Consider the following 21,065-nt stretch of genomic DNA (forward strand, 5'->3'; position numbering starts at 1 on the left):
CGGATGCTACGGAGAGCTGCATCCCAAATATGTTCCTTTTGCAACTGATCTCCTGTGTACTTCTGTGAAAAACGGTATCCGGGCCTAGAAACGTTTTCTCACTGCAGAGCCCTGGAGCGAGCCCACGGAGCTGCCCAGCAGCCGGGAGCCGGCAACCTGGCAATGTGGGATCAGCCTGGGCCTCTGGGGGCGGGCTCACGAGAGTGACGTCAAGCGGACCAATCCCCGCGAGGTCGCCGGCCACGGGGCCCAATGGCAGGAGAGCCTGGCAGGACAGTGAGAGCAACGCCCGCGGCAACACCCGCACCCCAGCGGCCCTACCTTCTCCGCGGGCGGTGGTGCTCGGCGGGCGGGGGCCAGTGTCGCCCGAGCACCGGACGGGCCGCGGACCCACAGACCCACCCACCGACCCCCGGACAGACTGCCGACCGCGCAGGGAGTAGCCGCCCGTTGCGCCGGCAACTCCCGCAGCTCCCTGGGACCGAGTCCGCAGGGCCGCCGAGGAGCCGAGCGAGGGCTGCGCAGCGAACTGTCGCCGTCGTGACTCTGGACGCAGGAGTCGTTTGCTTTAAAATGGGAGCTTGAGTTTCCCCGACAGGTGCATTTGGTCGAATTCAACGGAAATTCCCCTCCCCGTCCCAGCGCGGCGGTGCAGACCCGGCCCCCGACCCAGACGGCGGCCAGTGTCCCCGGGAGCATTTGCTGCTGGGCACGTGCCCAGGAAGCGCAGGGCACCCCCCCCCCCCAAAGAGAAGACAGCCCCCAGAGATTCCGGGCCCCGAAAATGATCGGACCCGCGCCTAGCCTGGCAGGAAGACTGTAACCGTGGGGTGAGTTTAAACGAGAAAAAAAAAAATCCCTTTACGATTGGGAGCTGCTTTTTGAAGGCCTCCTTCCTGTCCTATTAACAAGCAGCAAAATAACAATAACAAACAATTGCGCAACTGTCCTGTTCTCAGAGGAACCTCACTGTTTCCCTTATGAAAACCGCTTGGCAGTATACAAGGTGGGGACTGTAGTGAGATTATTCCAAATGAAAATGGGTGACAACTTATAAAACTATTTTAAGGCGGCGTGAGTCCTAAAAGGTCGTAACTCTTAAAAATAGGAAGTACGACAGTCTCGGGTTTACTGCGTACCCTATTCCAAAGTAAAAATTAATCTCTTAGGAAGTGCTTACTGCTTTCTGTTCCCTAGTTTGCCTGTTTACTCCACAAAATTCCTCTAACTTCCCCGTTCTTTTTCATAGAATTCAGCTACCTACCCAGGCAATATGAAGATTTTCTTTGTAGAACCTGCCATTTGCCTTAGTGCATTTGCTATGACTTTGGCTACCCCACTGACAACCCAGTATGTGTATAGGAGAATATGGGAAGAAACGAGCAACTACAGTTTTGTATCTGATAGCAATACTTCTGAGTGTGGAAAAAACAAAAGCAGCCCCATTTTTGCATTCCAGGAGGTAAGAAATTAAAATATCCCTAAAATGTAATAAAAGGGGAATGTATAATGGGGTTTTCAATGAAAGAGGGCCTTGCACTCATCATCCCTTGATCCCTCAAGGGTCACCTTAAAACTCTTAAATCCCAAATCAAGAGCCTTTATTCAGTTCTCCTGTTTGAAGTTTCCTGACACCTCTAATCTGCTTCTTCTAAGTAAAATCCCCTTCTTCTTCTGTGACACTGGCTGTTCTCTTTTCTGAGAAAATTTCAGCCTAATCTCATCTCCTGAGTGGCTGTGCCCTTCCTCCTTCCCACACAAAAGCCTGAAGGTTTGACCAAGGCCAGCTGGAATGAGTACTGGGTGACCTCAGTGGGGTCAAACAGGGTGCTTCTGCCTTTCCCTTCCCTCCCCTCTGGCCTTACCCATCCCCCCTTCTACGGCATGTACATGACCCAGTTTTCAGTGACCCCCAGAACGTAGCCCATCACTGAACACGATGGGCCCCGGGGTCCGTCATCGGCTGATGGAGAAGCAGTGTGTCATTCCTCATTTGCTGTTCTCAGATCAGCTCTGACTCTCAAATGCTGAGGAGCTACTGTGTGAGCTTACGTGCGGAGGAGAGCACTCACTTTGGTGCTGAGGGCACTGAAAATGTTTAGCCAGATATTACAGATTACTTCTGCCTCTCCAACCTCCTCCCCCAATTTTTTGTTTAAAACAGGAGGTACATCGCCATTCTCCTGCTCCCTCAGTTTTGTTTTGTTTTTTAAATCAAAGTCTGCCAATGTCCAGATGCAAAGGAGATGCATTCAGATTTGGAATTTTTCCCCCCAGAAAGCCTTAAAAACAGACCACACTTAGAAACATTGACCTATTTCCCTAGAGGATATTTAGTGATGGCAAAAGAGTGGGACTGCCTCCCCAAAGGACAAGAAGAGTTTAAGGGAATTCGAATCACCTGCTGGCTGGCTCTAAGATTTTTCTCCTCAGTAGAAGAGAATTCAGGTGTGACTGGAAGATGAGTCTGAGGCCTGGAAGAAATGGCAAAGGGCCGAGAAGGAAGGCTCTAGCATTTCCGGAGATGTTCCCCGAGGTGTCAGGTATAACCTTGCTAGGCTGAGGCCTGGCTGTTTGGCACAGCTTCTGCTGTTCCTCATTTTCTCATTTCCATGGGAGAAATTATCTTAGAACTGATAATTACTGGGAACACATACAGACATCAAGGTTCCGGCCTAAAGTGAGGTCATAAAAATAGAAGGGCCAAGGGTCTCACCTTGTGGTTTTGTCTCCTGATTTCAAGAATGTTTCCTTTTATATATATATGTCATTCCCAGGGAGTGAAAAGGTTCAAAAGGCTCATCAGTTTCTATATTGGATTCTGTGCTTTCCTTTACCAGACACCTGGGAGCAATGGGAGGAACAGAGGGGAAGAGGACTTGAATGTCTGGAAAAATCTGCTGCCCTTGCCCTCCTAGAGTAAAGGGAGACAGGCTGTGGTTCAGTCACCTTGGTGGCCTCTGTGACTGTGCAGGTGATGACTGTTGGCCCCCTCTGGCCTTACCTAGTTGCTGAGAGCCCCCCACTGCCCAGAGCAGTGGTCTCATTTTGAAGATTTTTGCCGAATGTTTAAGTTGATTGTTGTTTCATTGTTTTTTAATTAGATTAACATTCAAGAGGACATACTGCCCTAGATCCCTTCCCTTAAAGTTGGTGCACTAGAGCTACAGGTGCTTTTTCTCAGACTGGGGAGCTAGAAAGCACCTCTGTCTCCACCCATAACCGAGACAGGTCAGGTGGGCCACTCACCTTTAGCTCCTTTGGAAGGAGGAACACTTTTGCTTCCCAGGAGGCACCACCATCACCTTCAGCACTTCCCTCTGGCCCCTTTTCTGGACACTGTTCCTGCTCAGTATAAGAATATTCTCTTACCTGGGGCACCTGGGTGACTTAGTCAGTTAAGCATCTGCCTTGGGCTCAGGTCCTGGGATCGAGTCTCACATCAGGCTCCCTGCTCAGCGGGGAGTCTGCTTCTCCCTCTCCCTCTGCCCCCCACTTGTGTTCTCTCTCTCTCTCTCAAATAAATAAATAAAATCTTAAAAAAAGAAAGAATATCCTTTTACCTTTAAATCCAAGGACAAATGTTGCCTGTTTTATGAGCTTCCTTCTCAATTCCCAGCTTTGCTTGGTGGGTGCTGACCACTTGCTGACTAAAAGAAGTTTAGGAGTTTGAGAACTGTTCTTATAACCCTAAAAACAAAATTTCATAGCACAGGGTCAGTCCCTAATAAAATAAATAAATGATTTTTTTTTTCAGTTCAGGTTGTTCTTTCCCACTCCCCCAAAAGACCAATTACTTATAAGAAAAGTGCATAACACAATAATGTATTGAACTTCTTACTGTTATACCATATTTATTTATCCTTCTATAAAACAAATACACACGTGGACACATGTATTGGAATGCAAGATAATATGAATTTCAGGGTTCAGATATAAGAATAAACTGAGCTATTTGACTTACACTTACCATTTTGAAAGTCTATATGAATAAAAGTCTTATTTTTCAAATCCACTGGGATTAATATGTATATCCATATAAATAAATATTGATCTAACCTATTTTTCAAATCTTTGAGTTTGACTATAAGGTACACCCACATACTTCTCTTGGGCAAGATTAGTCTCTAAAGGACGTCTTAACAAAATGGCAAGGCTGTGGGAAGGAAGGTCTTGGCTGAGGGAGAAGAGGTAGGGAATTCTAGGCATGTTTGTTGACTTTTGCAGAGGAAGGAATTTTTAAGCCCCTTGTCACCCCCTCCTTCCCACCCATTACTTCCCAGGTTAACTGACTGGTTTTGAGGTATTAAATTGGCCATTGTGGTCTGTTCTCTTCAGGTACTTTCAAGATAGGGATGCTGCTATTTGAGGGGACAAGTTGGCATTAACCAGATCATGAAGTTGTTCTTATTCAGTAATTTATTTATAAACCTTTTAATAACTAACACAATCCCTTATTACCAGCAGATAGAGAATATTTTCTGCTCAATTGTAATTATACATTTTAGCCTATGAAATTGTGACTTTTTAAAAATTGATATTCCTTTCCTTAAGTTATATCTCTCTCTACATTGTCATTCTGTTCAAACTTGCACAGGGAATAGCACTTTTTACTCTGATTTCTCCCATCTCCTTACCTAATATATAATTATAATTCTCCAGAGTTTAAAAGGTATAGGTTGCAGATGAGGAGAGTAGTCTGTGTAAAAGGCTGGGTTAGGAATGACGGTAGACAGAAGACAGGATATGGGGGAGGGGTGGAAATGGGAGGAGGAATCTCAAACTGGAACATCTTGTTGACAAGTTGATTAAAAGATAATTGTTTCATTTACTTCTTTATTCAGTAAATATTTACTTGATGGCTTTTATATCCCTAGAGATACAGAGATGTGCTCAGGAAGCCTGACCTAGTAAAAATGAAAACAGCCGAAGTTGATTAAGCACTAATCCGTAATAGGATCTGTGCGGTGTGCCTTATATTGACATACTGACTTTAAATGCAACTCTCACGACAGCCTGCAAGATAGGGACTCGGGTTACCCCCTCTTGTCAGATGAAGCTATAGGGATAAATGATTTGGTGATCACACACAGCTAGCAAGTTACAAGGCCCATTTTACTTGCTTATTCATCCATGCAACCAGGCGCGGATGAATATCTAGGGCGCGCCCTGTGAAGCACTGTTGTTGGAACTGGTGATGCTGTGGTGGAGAAGACAGGGTTCCAGCCCTTCTGGAGCTTATGCTGTAGTGGAGAGGGCACACCTGAGCAGTTCAATGAAAGGAACCCGTCCTGTCGAGGGGTGGCAAGTATCTAAAGAAAATACAGCCAGACAAGCTCATAGAGCGCTGGGTGAGGGTTAGTGGGGTTGCTTTGGATTGTGTGATGAGTCGCAGAAGCCTTCTGAGGAGGTGGCATTTGAATTGAGGAAGTGAGCTGCAGGAGGGAGGCAGAGGGAATAGCAAGTACAAAGGCGAATGAGCACAGAGTGTTTGAGGAATGGCTTGCAGCTGAGGGGAGTGAGGAAGTGGACATGAAATCAGAGAAGTCATGATGTCTGGCCACCCATGCCATGGCAAGGAATTCGGATTTATTCCAGCGTAAGGAAAGCCACTGGGGGATTTTTTTTTTAAGTATTTATTTATTTGAGAGAGAGAGCGCGAGAGATTGAGAGAACGAGTGGGGGGAGGGACAGAGGGAGAAGCAGACTCCCCCCAGAGCAGGGAGCTCTACGAACGGACATGGGACTGATCCTAGGACTCTGGGATCATGACCTGAGCCGAAGGCAGGTAGAAGCTTAACCGACTGAGCCACCCAGGCACCCGCCACTGAGGGATTTTGAGCAGAGGAGTGACGTGAGCTGATTGTTTTTAAAGATCACTCTAACTGCTGTGTAAAGAACTGACTACATTATGGGGCACCTGGGTGGCTCAGTTGGTTAAGCGACTGCCTTCAGCTCAGGTCATGATCCTGGAGTCCCTGGATCGAGTCCCGCGTAGGGCGCCCTGCTCAGCAGGGAGTCTGCTTCTCCCTCTGACCCTCCCCCCCTCATGCTCTCTCTCTGTCTCATTCTTTCTCTCTCAAATATATAAATAAATTAAATCTTAAAAAAAAAAAAAACTGACTACATCTGAATCTAGATTGATCTGACTCCAGAGCTCTTAATCATTACACCAAAGAATGTAACTGGGGAATGATAATTGCCATATGAGAAGTTTCAATAGAAGGAGAGATTACATCTGTTTGGGCATTTCAGGGAAATCCACGTGGGACTTGACTATGGACTGTGCCTGTAACAGAGTATTGGGGGGGGGAGTGAGTGGAGATAATGCAGAAGAGTGGGGTTGGACCGCATCTCGGTGGCCTTACACAACAGACTAGGAGTGTGAGCTTTCTCTAGCAGGCAGTGGGCTGAGCAGGTGAGAGACATGCTGCTAGTGTGTTTTGGTAAGATGCTGCCACCATTAGCGTGTATGATCTGCAAAGTGAGGGGGCTGGCATCACAGACTGCATTGAGGAGAGAGCCAGCTAGATGCCAGGGCAGTCCAGGTGAAAACTCTGAGCCCTGTCCTTCCAGGGGCAGCTCAGGGACTATAAAGAGGTAAAGGATGCGAGAAGCACTAGGTGTAGGTGGGCATGGATGAAGGGAAATGCCAGAAACAAAGATGACTGAAGGTTTGAGTCTGAGGGACTAGAACATTTCCTGATAACCTGAAATTGCTTGCATTATTTGAATATATAAAAATAAACATAGGCTCACTCTTTAAAAAAATTAATTTCAGAAATTGGTATTTTTGTGGTTCATCAGTTGTTTTAGGGTCTTCCTAAATATTACATGAATCTATTTTTAAAAATGAGTTTAGTAATCCCTAGTATAAAAATGACATACTCTTTATATAAAATTTGGAAAATACAGAGAGAAGTGGCAAACAGAAAATGCTTTTAAATCACCCAAAATTCTTCCCATCAAATAACTAGCGTAATGATTGTAACATCTTCCAATGTGTGTGTCTACCTGGTGATTATGGTCCTCCGGAGTTGGGTTTATCTTACTCCTCAGTTCATGGCATGCTACCATCTTTAGTCAGTGCAAAGCTGCTCTTTGGGTTTTATCTTATTTTTTAGTAAGTAAAGAAATAGAAGAAACTTATTTGTGGAGACACATGTGAACAAAGCAACTGAGTGCTTCCTAAATAAAGGCCTATCAAATATGACATTTACATGTGACACTCATTCCCCTTTAAGTAGACAGAAAGATCTATCACAGGAAAGGGTATTGCTCTTGCTTTACAACAGTGGGCATGATCTCAGTGCTAAACTGTTGATAGAAGAAAGAAAAATCATTATATGACCAGTCCCAGATGTCTTGGGGTCTGTGGATCTTCTATATAAGACACACACGCACCAATACACAATTGTCTGTTTATGAGTTCAAGTCCCCACCACGGTACTTGCATATTATGCCTGAGCTTCAATTACTATATTGCCTCTTGATACTTGCTTTATGAACTGAATGAAGATTCAGGCTGTATCAAACCCATGCACCAGAGATTCCTTGTTGGTGACCTACTGGAAATGTAAAGAAAAGTATGCATTGTGATTATTTCTGTGCATGTTGTCTATATCTCTGTAAACACATTGTCTTCTTTTTGTCTCTTTGCAGGAAGTTCAGAAGAAAGTGTCTCTTTTCAATCTGCAGATGGACATAAGTGGGTTAATTCCTGGTCTGGTGTCTACATTCATACTTCTATCTCATAGTGATCATCGAGGACGAAAATTCCCTTTGATTTTGTCTTCTGTTGGTGCTCTTGCAACCAGTATTTGGCTCTGTTTGCTTTCCTATTTTGCTTTTCCATTCCAGCTTTTGATTGCATCTACCTTCATCGGTGCACTTTGTGGCAATTACACCACATTTTTAGGAGCCTGTTTTGCCTACATAGTTGATCAATGTACAGAACAGAAACAAAGAACAATTCGAATAGCTATAATCGACTTCATACTTGGACTTGTCACTGGATTAACAGGACTGTCTTCTGGCTATTTTATCAGAGAATTAGGTTTTGTGTGGTCTTTTTTAATTATTGCTATGGCTCTTACTGTTAATTTGATTTATATTTCATTTTTTCTTGGTGACTCAGTGACAGAATCTTCATCTCAGAATGTTTCCATGTCATGTAGTGAAGGCTTTAAAAACCTATTGTACCGAACTTCCATGCTTTTTAAAAATACTTCTGGTAGGCGACGGTATTATCTCTGTTTGTTACTTTTTACAATGATCACTTACTTTTTTGTGATAGTTGGCGTTTCCCCCATCTTTATCCTTTATGAATTGGATTCACCACTCTGCTGGAATGAAGTTTTTATAGGTTATGGATCAGCTCTGGGTAGTGTCACCTTTTTTAGTAGTTTCCTAGGAATATGGCTTTTTTCTTACTGTATGGAAGACATTCATATGGCCTTCATTGGAATCTCTACCACCATGGCAGGAATGGTTATGATTGCTTTTGCCAAAACAACATTGATGATGTTTTTAGGTAAGTTACAAATGTAGCCTTAGAACTAACCATGTATTTATGTTTATATCAAATGAATTTAGTCTGTTGGGTGATAAACTTTTAATATATAATTCTCTATTTAATGCATTCTAGTTCAAGTAAGGCACTTTGTTAAAAGCCAGTTTGCCAGAAACTGAAAGCCAATTTGCTTTAAAAAAAGCAATTCACTGAATAAGCACAATTTTCCAAATTTGCATACTTGACAAAAAATTGTTTTGAGGAACATTCTTCTTGTGAGTCAATTCTTCAAAACAACTTTTGCCAACTTGCATATTTCTTAAATGCTGAAGGTTGGGGCACTGGGCACTGGGGTGGCTCAGTCGGTTGAGCATCCAACTCCTGGTTTTGGCTTAGGTCATGATCTCAGGGTCATGAGATGGAGCCCCACTCAGGCTCCCTGCTCAGCAGGGAGTCTGCTTGAGATTCTCTCTTTGCCTCTCCCTCTGCCCCATAAATGTGCTGCTAAGAAGGCTACTTTCCATAAAAATTTTAAAGAGCATTATATAAAGTAGACTCAAAAGATTTATAAAATTCATATTTATTGAATATATTCAAAAAGAAAATTCTTTAAGATAGGCTTTTGCAAATTGGTCATTTCATTAATTGGCTTTTGATAAATCACTTTTTGCCAAACTAGACTGCTTCCTTAACTACCTACCCCATAAGTGGTTTCAGTAGGGCTTGAGTGAGATGCTGCCTTTGAAAGAGCTAAGGGATCTGTAAAGTGGGACCTTGAGAAAGGTCTAATTTCATCTTTTTTACAAAGGCACTGTCAACCTCTTGCTCCCTTGCAGGGAAGCAGGATGACCAAATAGAATTGGGCTTAATGTCCATCTATAGTACCAGGTGATCTTGGGCAAGTTACTTAACTACTCTGGGCCCTCATTTACTCATCCATAAAATGGGCACAGTAGCACCGAATTCACTGGGTTATAATGAATATTAGAAGAAATCACTGTAAAGCACTTAGCACAATGCCTCGTATTCAGTAAATGTCAGTTCTCCCTGTCTCCCTTAGAGTTGCCAAGGCCAAGTGAGTTAATATATGTGAAATCACACTGAAAACTTTAGAGTCATCTGCAAAAATAATATATTGCTATTTTATCATATATAACTAGAAATGCTACTATTAGGGGTCCATAATTTAAGAGGAGAGGCAATCTGTGTTCATGAAATTATTCCACACAAAGATGAAGAAGCATAAAGATAAAGAATCAATTTATCAATACGTGCATCAATATGATAAAAGAATGCAGACACTAAGAATGCCATGTCTGAAAAAGCAAAAACAGAAAACAAATGTGGAAAGCTAAGTCACACCTTGCTAAATGAGAGGTTTCTACAATAATCAGGGAAATAGCAGATCAGTCCCAATTGGCAGAATATATAGATCTGGACCTCAAACCTCCCTGAACTCTTGTTCTTAGCACTGGAATAAGAGGGCAAACGAACCTTGAGCTGGCCTGTCTGCAGTGTATCTGTGTATTCATTAAACAGAAGTCTATAATTAATTACTTCAGTCCTTAGGTGCAATGAGTTAGGATGCTTAGAGAGAAAACATTTCACATCAAAAACTGACCACTGGTTTTCTGATTTAGCCCATGATTTCCCACCATTTCTCTTACAGTCAGGCTGCCGTTCCTTTTCACTGTTGTGCCACTCTCTGTTCTACGCTCCATGGTATCCAAAGTGGTTCGTTCTACTGAACAAGGTGAGTTTAATTTGCTGAAGGGAAATAATGAATCTACAATCTGTATCAACTCAAATCTATGTACAACCAATGTTTGATTCTTCAGAATATTCTACAACCGTTTTTCTGCTCAGAACTCCCTTTTGAATTAAGTGGTAAGTTCTGTGTTCAGAAGAGGCTTATATTCAGGCAGGGGTGCCCCTGCCCAGGGTCTCCTGCTTTAGAAGCTTGCTCTGGCCAGACCCTGCCCCAAGAGGAGAGCAGTGCTCAGAGCTAGGTAGATGCCCACTGGGAGCCCACCACACCTACCCCTTCTAGACTACACTCTGGTTACCTGGACCCCCGTAATTCCCCACCAGACAGCTCTGGGTTCACATCCATGAGTGCCTGGATGGTACTCTTCCTCAGACCCTTTAGCCTGAGGGTGGACTGTGACCCCAGTGTGCTCCCCTCTAGATCAAAGGGGTAGCCAAGCCATGACTCTTTATAGGAGATCTGGCCCAACCTTAGAATTGCAGAGTGGGGTGTCTACAGCCATGTGTAAATGATCCTTTCTGAGCAGGATGGAGCAAGAGGTAGAACACAACATGGGTGGGCTGCACCCTACAGCTGGGGACTGAGGGCCAAGGGCTAGCTAGCTCTGCCAGTGCTGTCATTTTCCTACACAGAACTCTAAAATGTCTGAGAATTCTAAGTTTGTTCCTGACCCTCCAAATCATCGTGACGGTATATAATATAGTATATTTCTCAGAGAGAGGAGACAGAATATATCTTAGTTAAGTTTGTTTATTCGAACTGTAACTTTTAAATACTTAGAATATAATATATAGGCCTCTCATTGTATTCTTACACTGGACCCCACAAATGTTAGAGCTGGGCCTGAATTAGAGTCCTAGCATAAACAGGATCCCACTCAGCTGGTTCAGTAGAAGGGCAGCAGTATGGGGGGTGGGCATTGGTGAAGGCACCCAGAAAAGATGGCCCAGTAAGAAGGGAGCAGAGACAGAACACCACAACCTTTCTCTCCACCTTTATCCCATTGACCAAGCACAACAGAAAGTCAGGCTAGCAAGGAAATCCACGTCATATGATCCGAAGGGTCAGCCCCCCAAGCACAGAGCAGGATACAGGAGATCAAACAGTTTGAAAGGGAAGGCAAAGAATGACCAATACAAAGGACAAAAAAATTAAATTTCTGGTTGGAACTAGTTACTAGTTAGATATTAGGCATATGGGGTTGCCCTTCTTCCTCCCTGTATCATATGAATACTGTTAGACTTTGAAGCTTTCTTTTGTTTCATGTCTTAGCCTGGTGCAAATATTCATATTAATTATTGATGGATCATTCATAATTATGCTATTGTATTTATGGCAGTTTAGTCAACACTGGGCAAGACTGCATAATTCACTACATTTAAAATATATTTCTTGGTTCTCTTCTACTCATAAGATGCAGCTGTATATGCACACAGCTGTTTATAGATTATGTAATGACGACCAACTGGAAAACCACTTTGGGATATAAAAATGTGTAACTATAGTATGTAAAATCCTACCTGCTTCCTTGGGTTATGCAATGGTTTCTTAGATATGACACCAAAAGCATGACAACAAAAGAAGAAATAGATAAATTAGAACTTATCCAAATTAAAAACTTTTGTGCTTCAAAGGACACCATCAAGAAAGTGAAAAGACAACCTACAGAATGTGAGAATACATTTGTAAATCAAATGTCTAATAAGGAACTTGGGAGGTGGGTGGGGGGATGGAGGAAATAAGCGGAGGACATTAAGAATACACTTAGCGCGATGGGCACTGACTAATATATGGAAGTGTTGAATCACTGTATTGTATACCTGAAACTAATATAACACTGTATGTTAACTACACTGGAATTAAAAAAAAAACCTCAACAACAAAAAGAAAACCCAATTATTTGGCAAAGGATTTGAATAGACTTTTCTCTAAAAAGGTGTACAGATGGCCAATAAGCACATGAAGAAATGTTCAACATCATTAGCCATCAGGGAAATGCAAATCAAAACCACAATGAGACCCACTAGGATGGCTAAAATGAAAAAAGACAGACCAAGATGTGAAGAAATTGGAACCCTCTTACATTGCTGGCCGAACATAAAATGATGTGCCCATTTTGCAAGAACAGTTTGGTAGCTCCTCAGAAAGTTAAATAGAGTGATCTTATGACTCAGCAATTCTATTCCTAGAAATAGAATGGAATTGAAATCCCAATAGAAATGAAAACATATACCCACACAAAATCTTATATACAAATGTTCATAGCAGCATTATTTATAATAGCCAAAAAGTATAAAAAAATGGAAATGCCCATGAACTGGCGAACAGATAGACACATGTATATCTGCCCAATGGAATATTATTTGGCAATAAAAATTAAGTCCTGATGGTACTTGCTACACTGTGGGGGAACCTTGAAAGCATGACGCTAAATGAAAAAAGCCAGACACAAAAGGCCACATACTATCATATAAATATGGTTCCATCTAGATGACATGTTCAGAAAAGGCAAACCCATAGAGACAGAAATCAGAGAAGTGCTGTCCCGGGCTGGGGAGATAGGGGGTGACTGGGAATGGATACAGTTTCTTCTGGGGTGATGGCTGCACAATTCTGTGAACTGTGCAGTTTAAAGGGGTGGGTTTTAAGGTATGTGAATTATATCTCAATAAAGCTGTTCAGCGAAAATAGAAAAATCTACCTGCTTTAACTTGGAACATAGACTTGTCGGGGTGTATAGTTTGTTTCTGTTTATATTTGGTTTAGTTTATTTATAAAATGGCTTTTTAAAAGTCATTTCATACTGTTAAATATAGTGACATTTCAAAATGTTTTGTTTACTTTTTGGCATTCCATATTCTGAATTATAACTTCGTGAATCGTGATTCCATTTTTCTAGGATAGGATAATTACTTTGTTTTTAACTGCAAACTACAAAATCCTTTTGGTGATGTCAGAATTTCCATATTAAATATATTCCCATCCTCCATTACTTTTTAAAAATGGGATATTTTTGTGAAAATGTTATACACTTTAATCAGAGAAGGGAAACACTGCATAATGTCTCACTAGCCTCTCACTATCCCTATTATCTTGAATAAGAGAGGAGACAAAACTAGATTTGGGTAATTATTTTGGAATTTCTGCGCTCCATACAGCTGTGAAGCTCACAGCTAAAGCCACGCCAGATGACCTCTTACCTGATCACTACCTGCATACTCCTTCTGATTACAAATCGGAACACTGTAAAAACAGACTTGACTTTTGAGGTCTATTGAATTAAAAAAAGTATAGGAAGTAAATTAACCTGCACTTGTTATTTACTCCAGTTTATCTCTGGTAACTATTAAACAAGTTGAACTGCTTGGGGAAGTTAAGCAACAAGCGAACCCTACTTTGTAATAGTATGGCTGTTTATGCCAGACAGACATACCGCCTGACCAACTTGCCATCAAGAATGGATTTAAGCCATTGCATAAAAGGACTAGAACAATCCAGTCTGTCTTCCATGGCACTGTGCCTAGCTGTGGCAAGGGATCAGAAATAGAAGAAAATAATAGCTTAGTTAGATAGTGAGGAGTACTTCCAATTAAACTGACTTCATGTCTTATCATAAAACATGGAAGCAGTAGGTCTTTATGCTACTTGCTGATTGATAACTGGGCTCTTGAATTAAGCTTTTATTCATTCATTTGACAAATAAGGATTAAACATATCTACCATGTGCCAGGACAGATAGGCCCTGGGACACAGCAGTAAACAAAGTAGATGTGCACTCGACATGAACAGAGCTTTTGTTTTAGTTAAAAGAAGACATATACGTGAAAATACAATATTCTTCAGAGCTATGTTTATGTTTTATGAATATGTGACCTGTCATTCAATGAAGAATGAGAAGCAACATACGAGAATACATATACTAGGGCAAAAAGCTTAAATAGATAAAAATCAACACACAACACAGTCTACTAGACCAAGACCATGGGAAAAATTAAAACACAGACATGTAAACCATAATCCAGTTATGAAAGGTGACCCTCAAGCTCGCCTTTTCCTTCTTATCAGTCCAATCAAATACAATTATTTACATGATTTGCATTGTCTGTAAGACAAATACATTATCATTTACCATGGAAAGGTAAACTTGGCAAAGTAAGGAAGAAGCACAATGGCTTAATGCGAGAGTCTGCAGAAGCTCCATAGGAACGTATACTGGGGACGTCATGGAAAGTGGAAAACTGTCACAGAACTTTGGTGATGCAAAATTTGACAAAGAGGAAGAAAAGTACATCCTGTCTAGAGGTTTAACTGCTTGGTCAATGTGATCTTGGATTCCAGACAAAACTAAAAATCAGTAGACTTAATGAGCCCTTTTCTCTGATCATGAGCTTGGACTAGCCACGTAGCCACTTTGTGTTTCTCGAACAATGCTCCAGGGCCTACTGCCCTCTCCCAAACGTGGTGTGGAGCAAGTGTAGCGGACAGCAGCGGGATCCCCACTCACTCAGTCTTGCAAGCCACCTCACAGTGGAGGCGGTTTCCAGTAGGGGAGGCAGAAAAGAATCACTCAACATCAAATCATGGCATAACGAGAGCACAGAGAGTTACTTAAGAGTCACACGGAGGAAGCGTGTGGACTGAATTTGTTCACTTTGAAGGGAGGGCTCAAATTCAAACTGCGGAACCCATATGCGATCGTCTTTGTCTGCCGCTGTCACTTTTGCCAGAGCTGAGAAGCAGATGAAAAGGATTGCTTTAACTTTCAAAAGGCCCCCGGGATAGGACCTTTGCTGGAGGGAGCCACTGGCACATACACTTACGGGTGTGTCACAGATGTCCCCAGCTTAGGGACCGAGTGGGAGATAATCTGGAACGACAGTGGTAGTTGTGGCTATGTGTGCGGCTGTGCAGGGAGAGGAGACTGTGGATTTCGAATGTGTCAGCTGCTGGAGCCTCTTACCTTTGCCCGACTGACATCCAAACTGTTGTGTTTTCAGCTTCCCTCACATCAGGTCAGGGAGAACCGGTGGCCTCAGTTTCTTCACCTGCAAAATGGGTTACTGGCTTCTCAGGGATTTAGAGGCAATAGCTTCTGTTCACCAAGCAGTGCCCCACGTTTGCTTTTTTCAGCGAGGAACAATTTTCTCCCTTTGTTTTGTCTATTGTTTTGTTACTCAGCCATTTCTTTTTCTCCCTGCACACCCTGACCCCAAACAGGCACCTTGTTTGCTTGCATTGCTTTCTTGGAAACACTTGGCGGAGTTGCTGCAGTTTCTACTTTTAATGGAATTTATTCAGCGACCGTTGCTTGGTACCCAGGCTTCACCTTTCTGCTGTCTGCTGTTCTATTACTAATTCCAGCCATCAGTCTATGGTATGTAATTATTTTTAATCATTTTATCAAAGGATAGCTGGATTAAATGAATTCCCTAACCTCACCGGTAAAATTACATAGACTGCTAAAGTTGTTGAAGAAATTCAACTGGGTAACTTTTTTTTTTTAATTTATTTTTGTTTTAGAGAGAGAGCAAGTGGGTGGGGAGGGGCAGAGGGAGAGAGAATCTTAAGCAGGCTCCATGCTCAGCATGGAGCTGGATGTGGGGCTCGATCTCACAACCCTGAGATCATGACCTGAGCCAGAATCAAGAGTTGGATGCTTAACCGACTGAGCCAGCCAGGCACTCCTCAACTGAGTAACTTTTAAAGATCTAATTGGCTTTAACTAATTGATTCATGAATTAGGCAGCATCCCATCTAACAAGTAGAGGGGAGCTCTGAGGAGCTGTGCTGAGTGGAAGGTTTTCACGGGATGGAGGGTGGATCAAGAAGCAAAAGAGAAGAAATAATTATTTCAGGCAAAGTCACCTTCCCTTAAGGAGAAGGGCAGGGGGTCTTATCAGGTAGATGATCCCATCTTCCTTTGCGGGATGGAGGGGGCCCGTGGGGCAGACTCATTGGTGCTGATCAGAAAACTCTTGCCTGACTAGTGAAGATTCTGTCTCTGGGGAAGGCTGGAACTGCAGTTAAGTTACATATTCAGTCCAGGTTTGATAACTTGGCCTACCTGATGCCATTTTGGGCCTGTGGTTTTCTTTTTAACAAAGTTTTGCCTCAGAATGTACTTTTCTCAATAAATTTTAAGATTTTATTTATTTATTTGACAGAGAGAGAGAGAGAGTGTGTGTGCACAAGCAGGGGGAGCAGCAGAGGGAGAGAGAGAAGCAGGCTCTCTGCTGAGCAGGGCATCCCATGCAGGGCTCGATCCCAGAACCCTGGGATCATGACCCAAGCCAAAGGCAGATACTCAACCAACTGAGCCACTCAGGTGCCCCTTTCAATAAAGTTTAGACATGAAGACATCTATTGATAATGTTGAAAACCTAAGAAGAAAGAGACAATGACAAGGCTGACCAAAACTAGGAGAAAGAAAGATTGGGTCAGACTCTGAATAGCTACCCCCTGTCTCTTTAAATGTGAACAACTGATTAAATTAGCATCCAAGAATAGATAGATAGATAGATAGATAGGTAGATAAAAACTATGATTTCCTAGAGTATAATATCCTCTGAGGGTCAGATTATATAAGAAGATAGACTTTAATATGGAGTCTTGGGTTGATGACAAGAGCAAATAGTGAACACTGAATATCAGGAATGTTCTTTCCAGAGAGTTGGCTTATTTAATGATTCCTGTTTTAAAGGTAAATACCCAAATAAACACAAAGTACTAAATTCTATTTGTGAATAGTACGTAGAGTATAAAGACCAGAGTCAGACATGTAAGAGAAATATTTATTTCTCCCTTTGCCTTTTGGTTAATGAAAAGTATGATCTAACTAGGTAAGTGTTTGCTAAAATGCCCAGGCAAACAGGGTCAACACATTCTATGGGGCCAGCACACTGAGCTGAGGGCACACTGCCCTTTCTTTGCTGGGCTTTGCCCATTCCACATGGCTAAGAGCATAGCGCGGTGATGGGGATCAGTAGAAGGTGGGGCACAAAAGGCATCTCTGCTTTCTCCTGAGCACTGGGCTGGGGTGGGGTGAGTAAGGGTGAAAAGTACCGATGTACCCAGGCTTTACGCATTCTGCCAAGACTGTGAACTCCTTAAAGGACTGCCCTACATTTATTCATAGTAGGACCTCAGTACATATTGTCTCTACTGAATTTTGATACCTAGATCTGTGTAAGAGTATAACAATATTTGCAGTTCCTCTGTAATTTTGATGAAAAGTTATTTTTACTAGATAGCTTTTTAAAAAGAGACCATTCACCTATTGAACTGGCAAAATTAAAAATATACGCTGTGCTAATGAGTACACGATGAGACAATCAATCTTATACGTTGCTGGTAGTAGTATTATTTGGCACTATCATTTTTGGAAGGCAATTCATAAACATGTATCAAAAGCTTTTTTAAGAAGTTCATAGTATTTGACCCAGTGATTCCTTTTACAAACATATCCTAAGGGAATGGTCAGTAATGTAAAAAATTTATATACAGTTGACCCTTGAACAACAACACAGGTCTGAACTGCATGGATTCACTTAACATGCAGATTTTTTTTCAATATATACAGTACTATAATGGATTTTCTCTTATGATTTTCTTAGTAACATTTCTCTAGTTTTATTATAAAAATACAGTATTATATATATATAAAACATACCACATACATGTTAATAGACTGCTTTATATTACTGGTAAAGCTCCTGGTCAATAGTAGGGTATCAGTAGTTAAGTTTTTAGGGAGTCAACAGTGATATGAACATTTCCAACGACATGGATGCCCCAACTCCTGCATTGTGCAAGGGTCCACTGGTATAAAGACGTTCATTAAGACAAAAAATTTTTTTTAAATGACCAAAATGTCCAACAAGAGAATGATTAAATAAATGATGGTGCATCCATAGCATGAAACATAATGTTAATAAGAATTGGGGAAGGGGGCGCCTGAGTGGCTCAGTCGTTAACTGTCTGCCTTCGGCTCGGGTCATGATCCCAGGGTCCTGGGATTTGAGTCCCCCATGCATGGAGCTCCGCAGGCATGGAGCCCCACATCAGGCTCCCTGCTCCGTGGGAAGCCTGCTTCTCCCTCTCACACTACCCCTGCTTGTGTTCCCTCTCTCGCTGTCTCTGTCAAGTAAATAAATAAAATCTTAAAAAAAAAAAGAATTGGGGAGTAGATTAATGGGTAATTTTAATTTTATTCTTCATATATTTATACATACCTATTATGAACACATATGCAGCTAGCTAAAAGATAGTTATCCTTTTAATAATGTTTCTAATGTAAATATAGATGGTCTTCTGAGATTTTTTTAACCCTATACTGTTCAATATTTTAAAAAATAAAATTACATGCAGGGTGCCTGGGTGGCTTAGTCAGTTGGGCGTCTGCCTTTGGCTCAGGTCATGATTTCAGGGTCCTGGGATCGAGCCCTGCCTCAGGCTCCCTGCTCCGCGGGGAGTCTCCTTGTCCCTCTGTCCCTCCTGCCCCCTGCTTGTGCTCTCTCTCTCTCAAATAAAGAAAATCTTTAAAATATAATTACATGCTTTTTTTTTTTTTTAAGATTTTATTTATTTACTTGAGGTGGGGGAAAGTAGAGGGACAGGGGGAGAGAGTCCTAAGCAGACTCTGTGCTGAGCACCAAGCCCCAGCACTGGGCTCCATCTCACCACCCTGAGATCATAACCCTGAGATCACGACCTAAGCCGAAACCAAGAGTCACCCAGGTGCCCCCCATTACTGCTTTTTAAATTCTAGATGTCTTCTTGTCCCAGCTTCAGTTATAGGTATTGAACATGAACTTCAGCCATATCTATAGTCACAGCTACTTTTTGTGGACTACAGAATAAACAGTGGGACAGATGGACACTGTAGGTACCTGGAAGAGAAAAAAACTAGATTTTTTATTATTTTCAGAATGCTATGCACAGTGAGTCAATTGTATTCAAAATGCTACTATATTCCTTCTACATATAATTTGCATAATTTATTGGAAGCCATATAGTCAGGGGAAAGATAGAATACAGGTTATTTATGTATTGCCTTCATCACAATTTTAAAATATCTTGTTTGCTTTTGCAGTGTGGTCAAGTGCACCAACTGGAATGAAGGAAGCTATGTACTTCTTACACAAGAGGAATCCAGTGAAGACACTTCAGACAGATGATTAATTGTGATTAAAAAAAAAACAAAAAAACTGAAAGCACATATCATATACTCTGACTTCTGAGGAATGTAAACTAGTTCCATAATCAATATTTCATGAATAATCAATGCTACATGTCCTTTCTTTTAAACTGAACAGTGAGAGAACTAGCTCCTCGCTCTAGCTTCTTACAGTATCATGCACTTCGAGCACTTTATGAATATCATGTGATAGATTTCCATAGACAGAAGAACAAATCTCAAAACATTTCCCACTTTTGGATTTAGGACAGAAACTGAAACTTCACAGTATAAACAGGGATTAAGAAATTTGACAAAATCAAAAGCAATAATCCGGTAATCCAATAATCCTAACATACTCCAGTCTCACTGCAACTAAGGAAGGAGAACTAACTCTATACCTAAGTTTCTTCATCTGCAAAATGGGTTTCTGCCCTCTTGAAGATTTTGAAGGCCTAACTGTTCAAAATTATGATGAATCATTCACTGATAGGAAAATGATAGAAGTTTCAAATATTTCTAGTACAATAGTACCTCTGCCTGGATAATGCTTTGTTTTATAGAGCCCAACAGGGTGCTACTGACAGTGAAAGCTTTTAATAGATGCAAAAACCTGAAAATGGAATCACTTTAAATGATATATATTTTTACTTTTCCTAATATAATTAGATAGGTAAACCGGCTGATTGGAAAAAAAATACCATAAAAAATTGTTTATAAAGAAATGTAAAAACTGAGTAAGCAGGGGCGCCTGGGTGGCTCATTCGTTAAGCGTCTGCCTTCGGCTCAGGTCACGATCCCAGGGTCCTGGGATCGAGCCCCACATCAGGCTCCCTGCTCGGTGGGGAGCCTGCTTCTCCCTCTCCCACTTCCCCTGCTTGTGTTCCCTCTCTCGCTGTGTCTCCCTCTGTCAAATAAATAAAATCTTTAAAAAAAAAAAAAAAAAAACTGAGTAAGCAGCCAATCAGGAAGTAATATTATAGAGCCAATATTCATTCCTTATTTTTATCAAGGGATAGCCATTTCTTACTGCCTTAAACTCATCCTGAGACCCACCCTGGTCCCTGAAAACACACTCTTTCATGCCGCCTGTCTTTCTATACACTGTTCCATTTGCTCTTCTTCCCTCGGGACAATGAAACTTCAGAGTCTCAGCCAAAACACTGCTTCCTCTGTATAGTCTTGGCATTTCTTCCCCACTCCTATACTTCCCCCCACCCCTGCAGGGTGCCCATAGCACTTTCCTTATACTTCCATCCTAGCATTTTCCATTGTCTCATCATGTTTGTTTTCCCTACTTGACAATAAGCACCTTGAGGACAGGGACAATCTTTGATTCCTCATTTTATCCTCAATAAACATTTGTTGAACTAAATACAAAATTTTGTTTTTACTTGTAAAAAGAATTTAAATCTACATATTTAATGCGTTATGAGAGTAACCACTGATATTGATGCCACAGCCATTAAGCCAGCCTTGAAAAATATGCTAGCCTGTACACTTTTTAAATTGGTTTACAGCATTTTTACCGGTCCTTCAATATCTTTGATTTTCTAAGTTACCATATGTAATAACGCAAATGCCTTGAAGTACAACTAGATGATTCTTCA

The 21,065-nt window shown here is 41.7% G+C and overlaps 1 protein-coding gene and 1 long non-coding RNA gene across 2 annotated transcripts; one reads left to right on the forward strand and one right to left on the reverse strand.

Moving 5' to 3' along the window:
* The first annotated feature begins 315 nt into the window (after positions 1 to 315).
* Positions 316 to 19,467, forward strand: SLC46A3 (solute carrier family 46 member 3). Its single transcript, XM_032403277.1, has 6 exons — positions 316 to 830; positions 1,250 to 1,462; positions 7,663 to 8,533; positions 10,182 to 10,265; positions 15,498 to 15,654; positions 19,372 to 19,467. Exons 2-6 carry the CDS (start codon positions 1,274 to 1,276, stop codon positions 19,454 to 19,456), a joined length of 1,386 nt encoding a protein of 461 aa, XP_032259168.1. The 5' UTR covers positions 316 to 830; positions 1,250 to 1,273; the 3' UTR covers positions 19,457 to 19,467.
* LOC116631753 lies at positions 1,471 to 15,591 on the reverse strand. Its single transcript, XR_004299254.1, has 3 exons — positions 15,241 to 15,591; positions 3,564 to 3,690; positions 1,471 to 3,345 (listed from the first exon to the last, which is right to left on the reverse strand). It is a non-coding gene; the product is annotated as an uncharacterized LOC116631753 (long non-coding RNA).
* Positions 19,468 to 21,065: the final 1,598 nt, after the last annotated feature.

The sequence above is a fragment of the Phoca vitulina genome, unplaced genomic scaffold (assembly GCF_004348235.1).
Source record: "Phoca vitulina isolate PV1807 unplaced genomic scaffold, GSC_HSeal_1.0 scaffold5, whole genome shotgun sequence".
In the NCBI taxonomy this organism is placed as follows: Eukaryota; Metazoa; Chordata; class Mammalia; order Carnivora; family Phocidae; genus Phoca; species Phoca vitulina.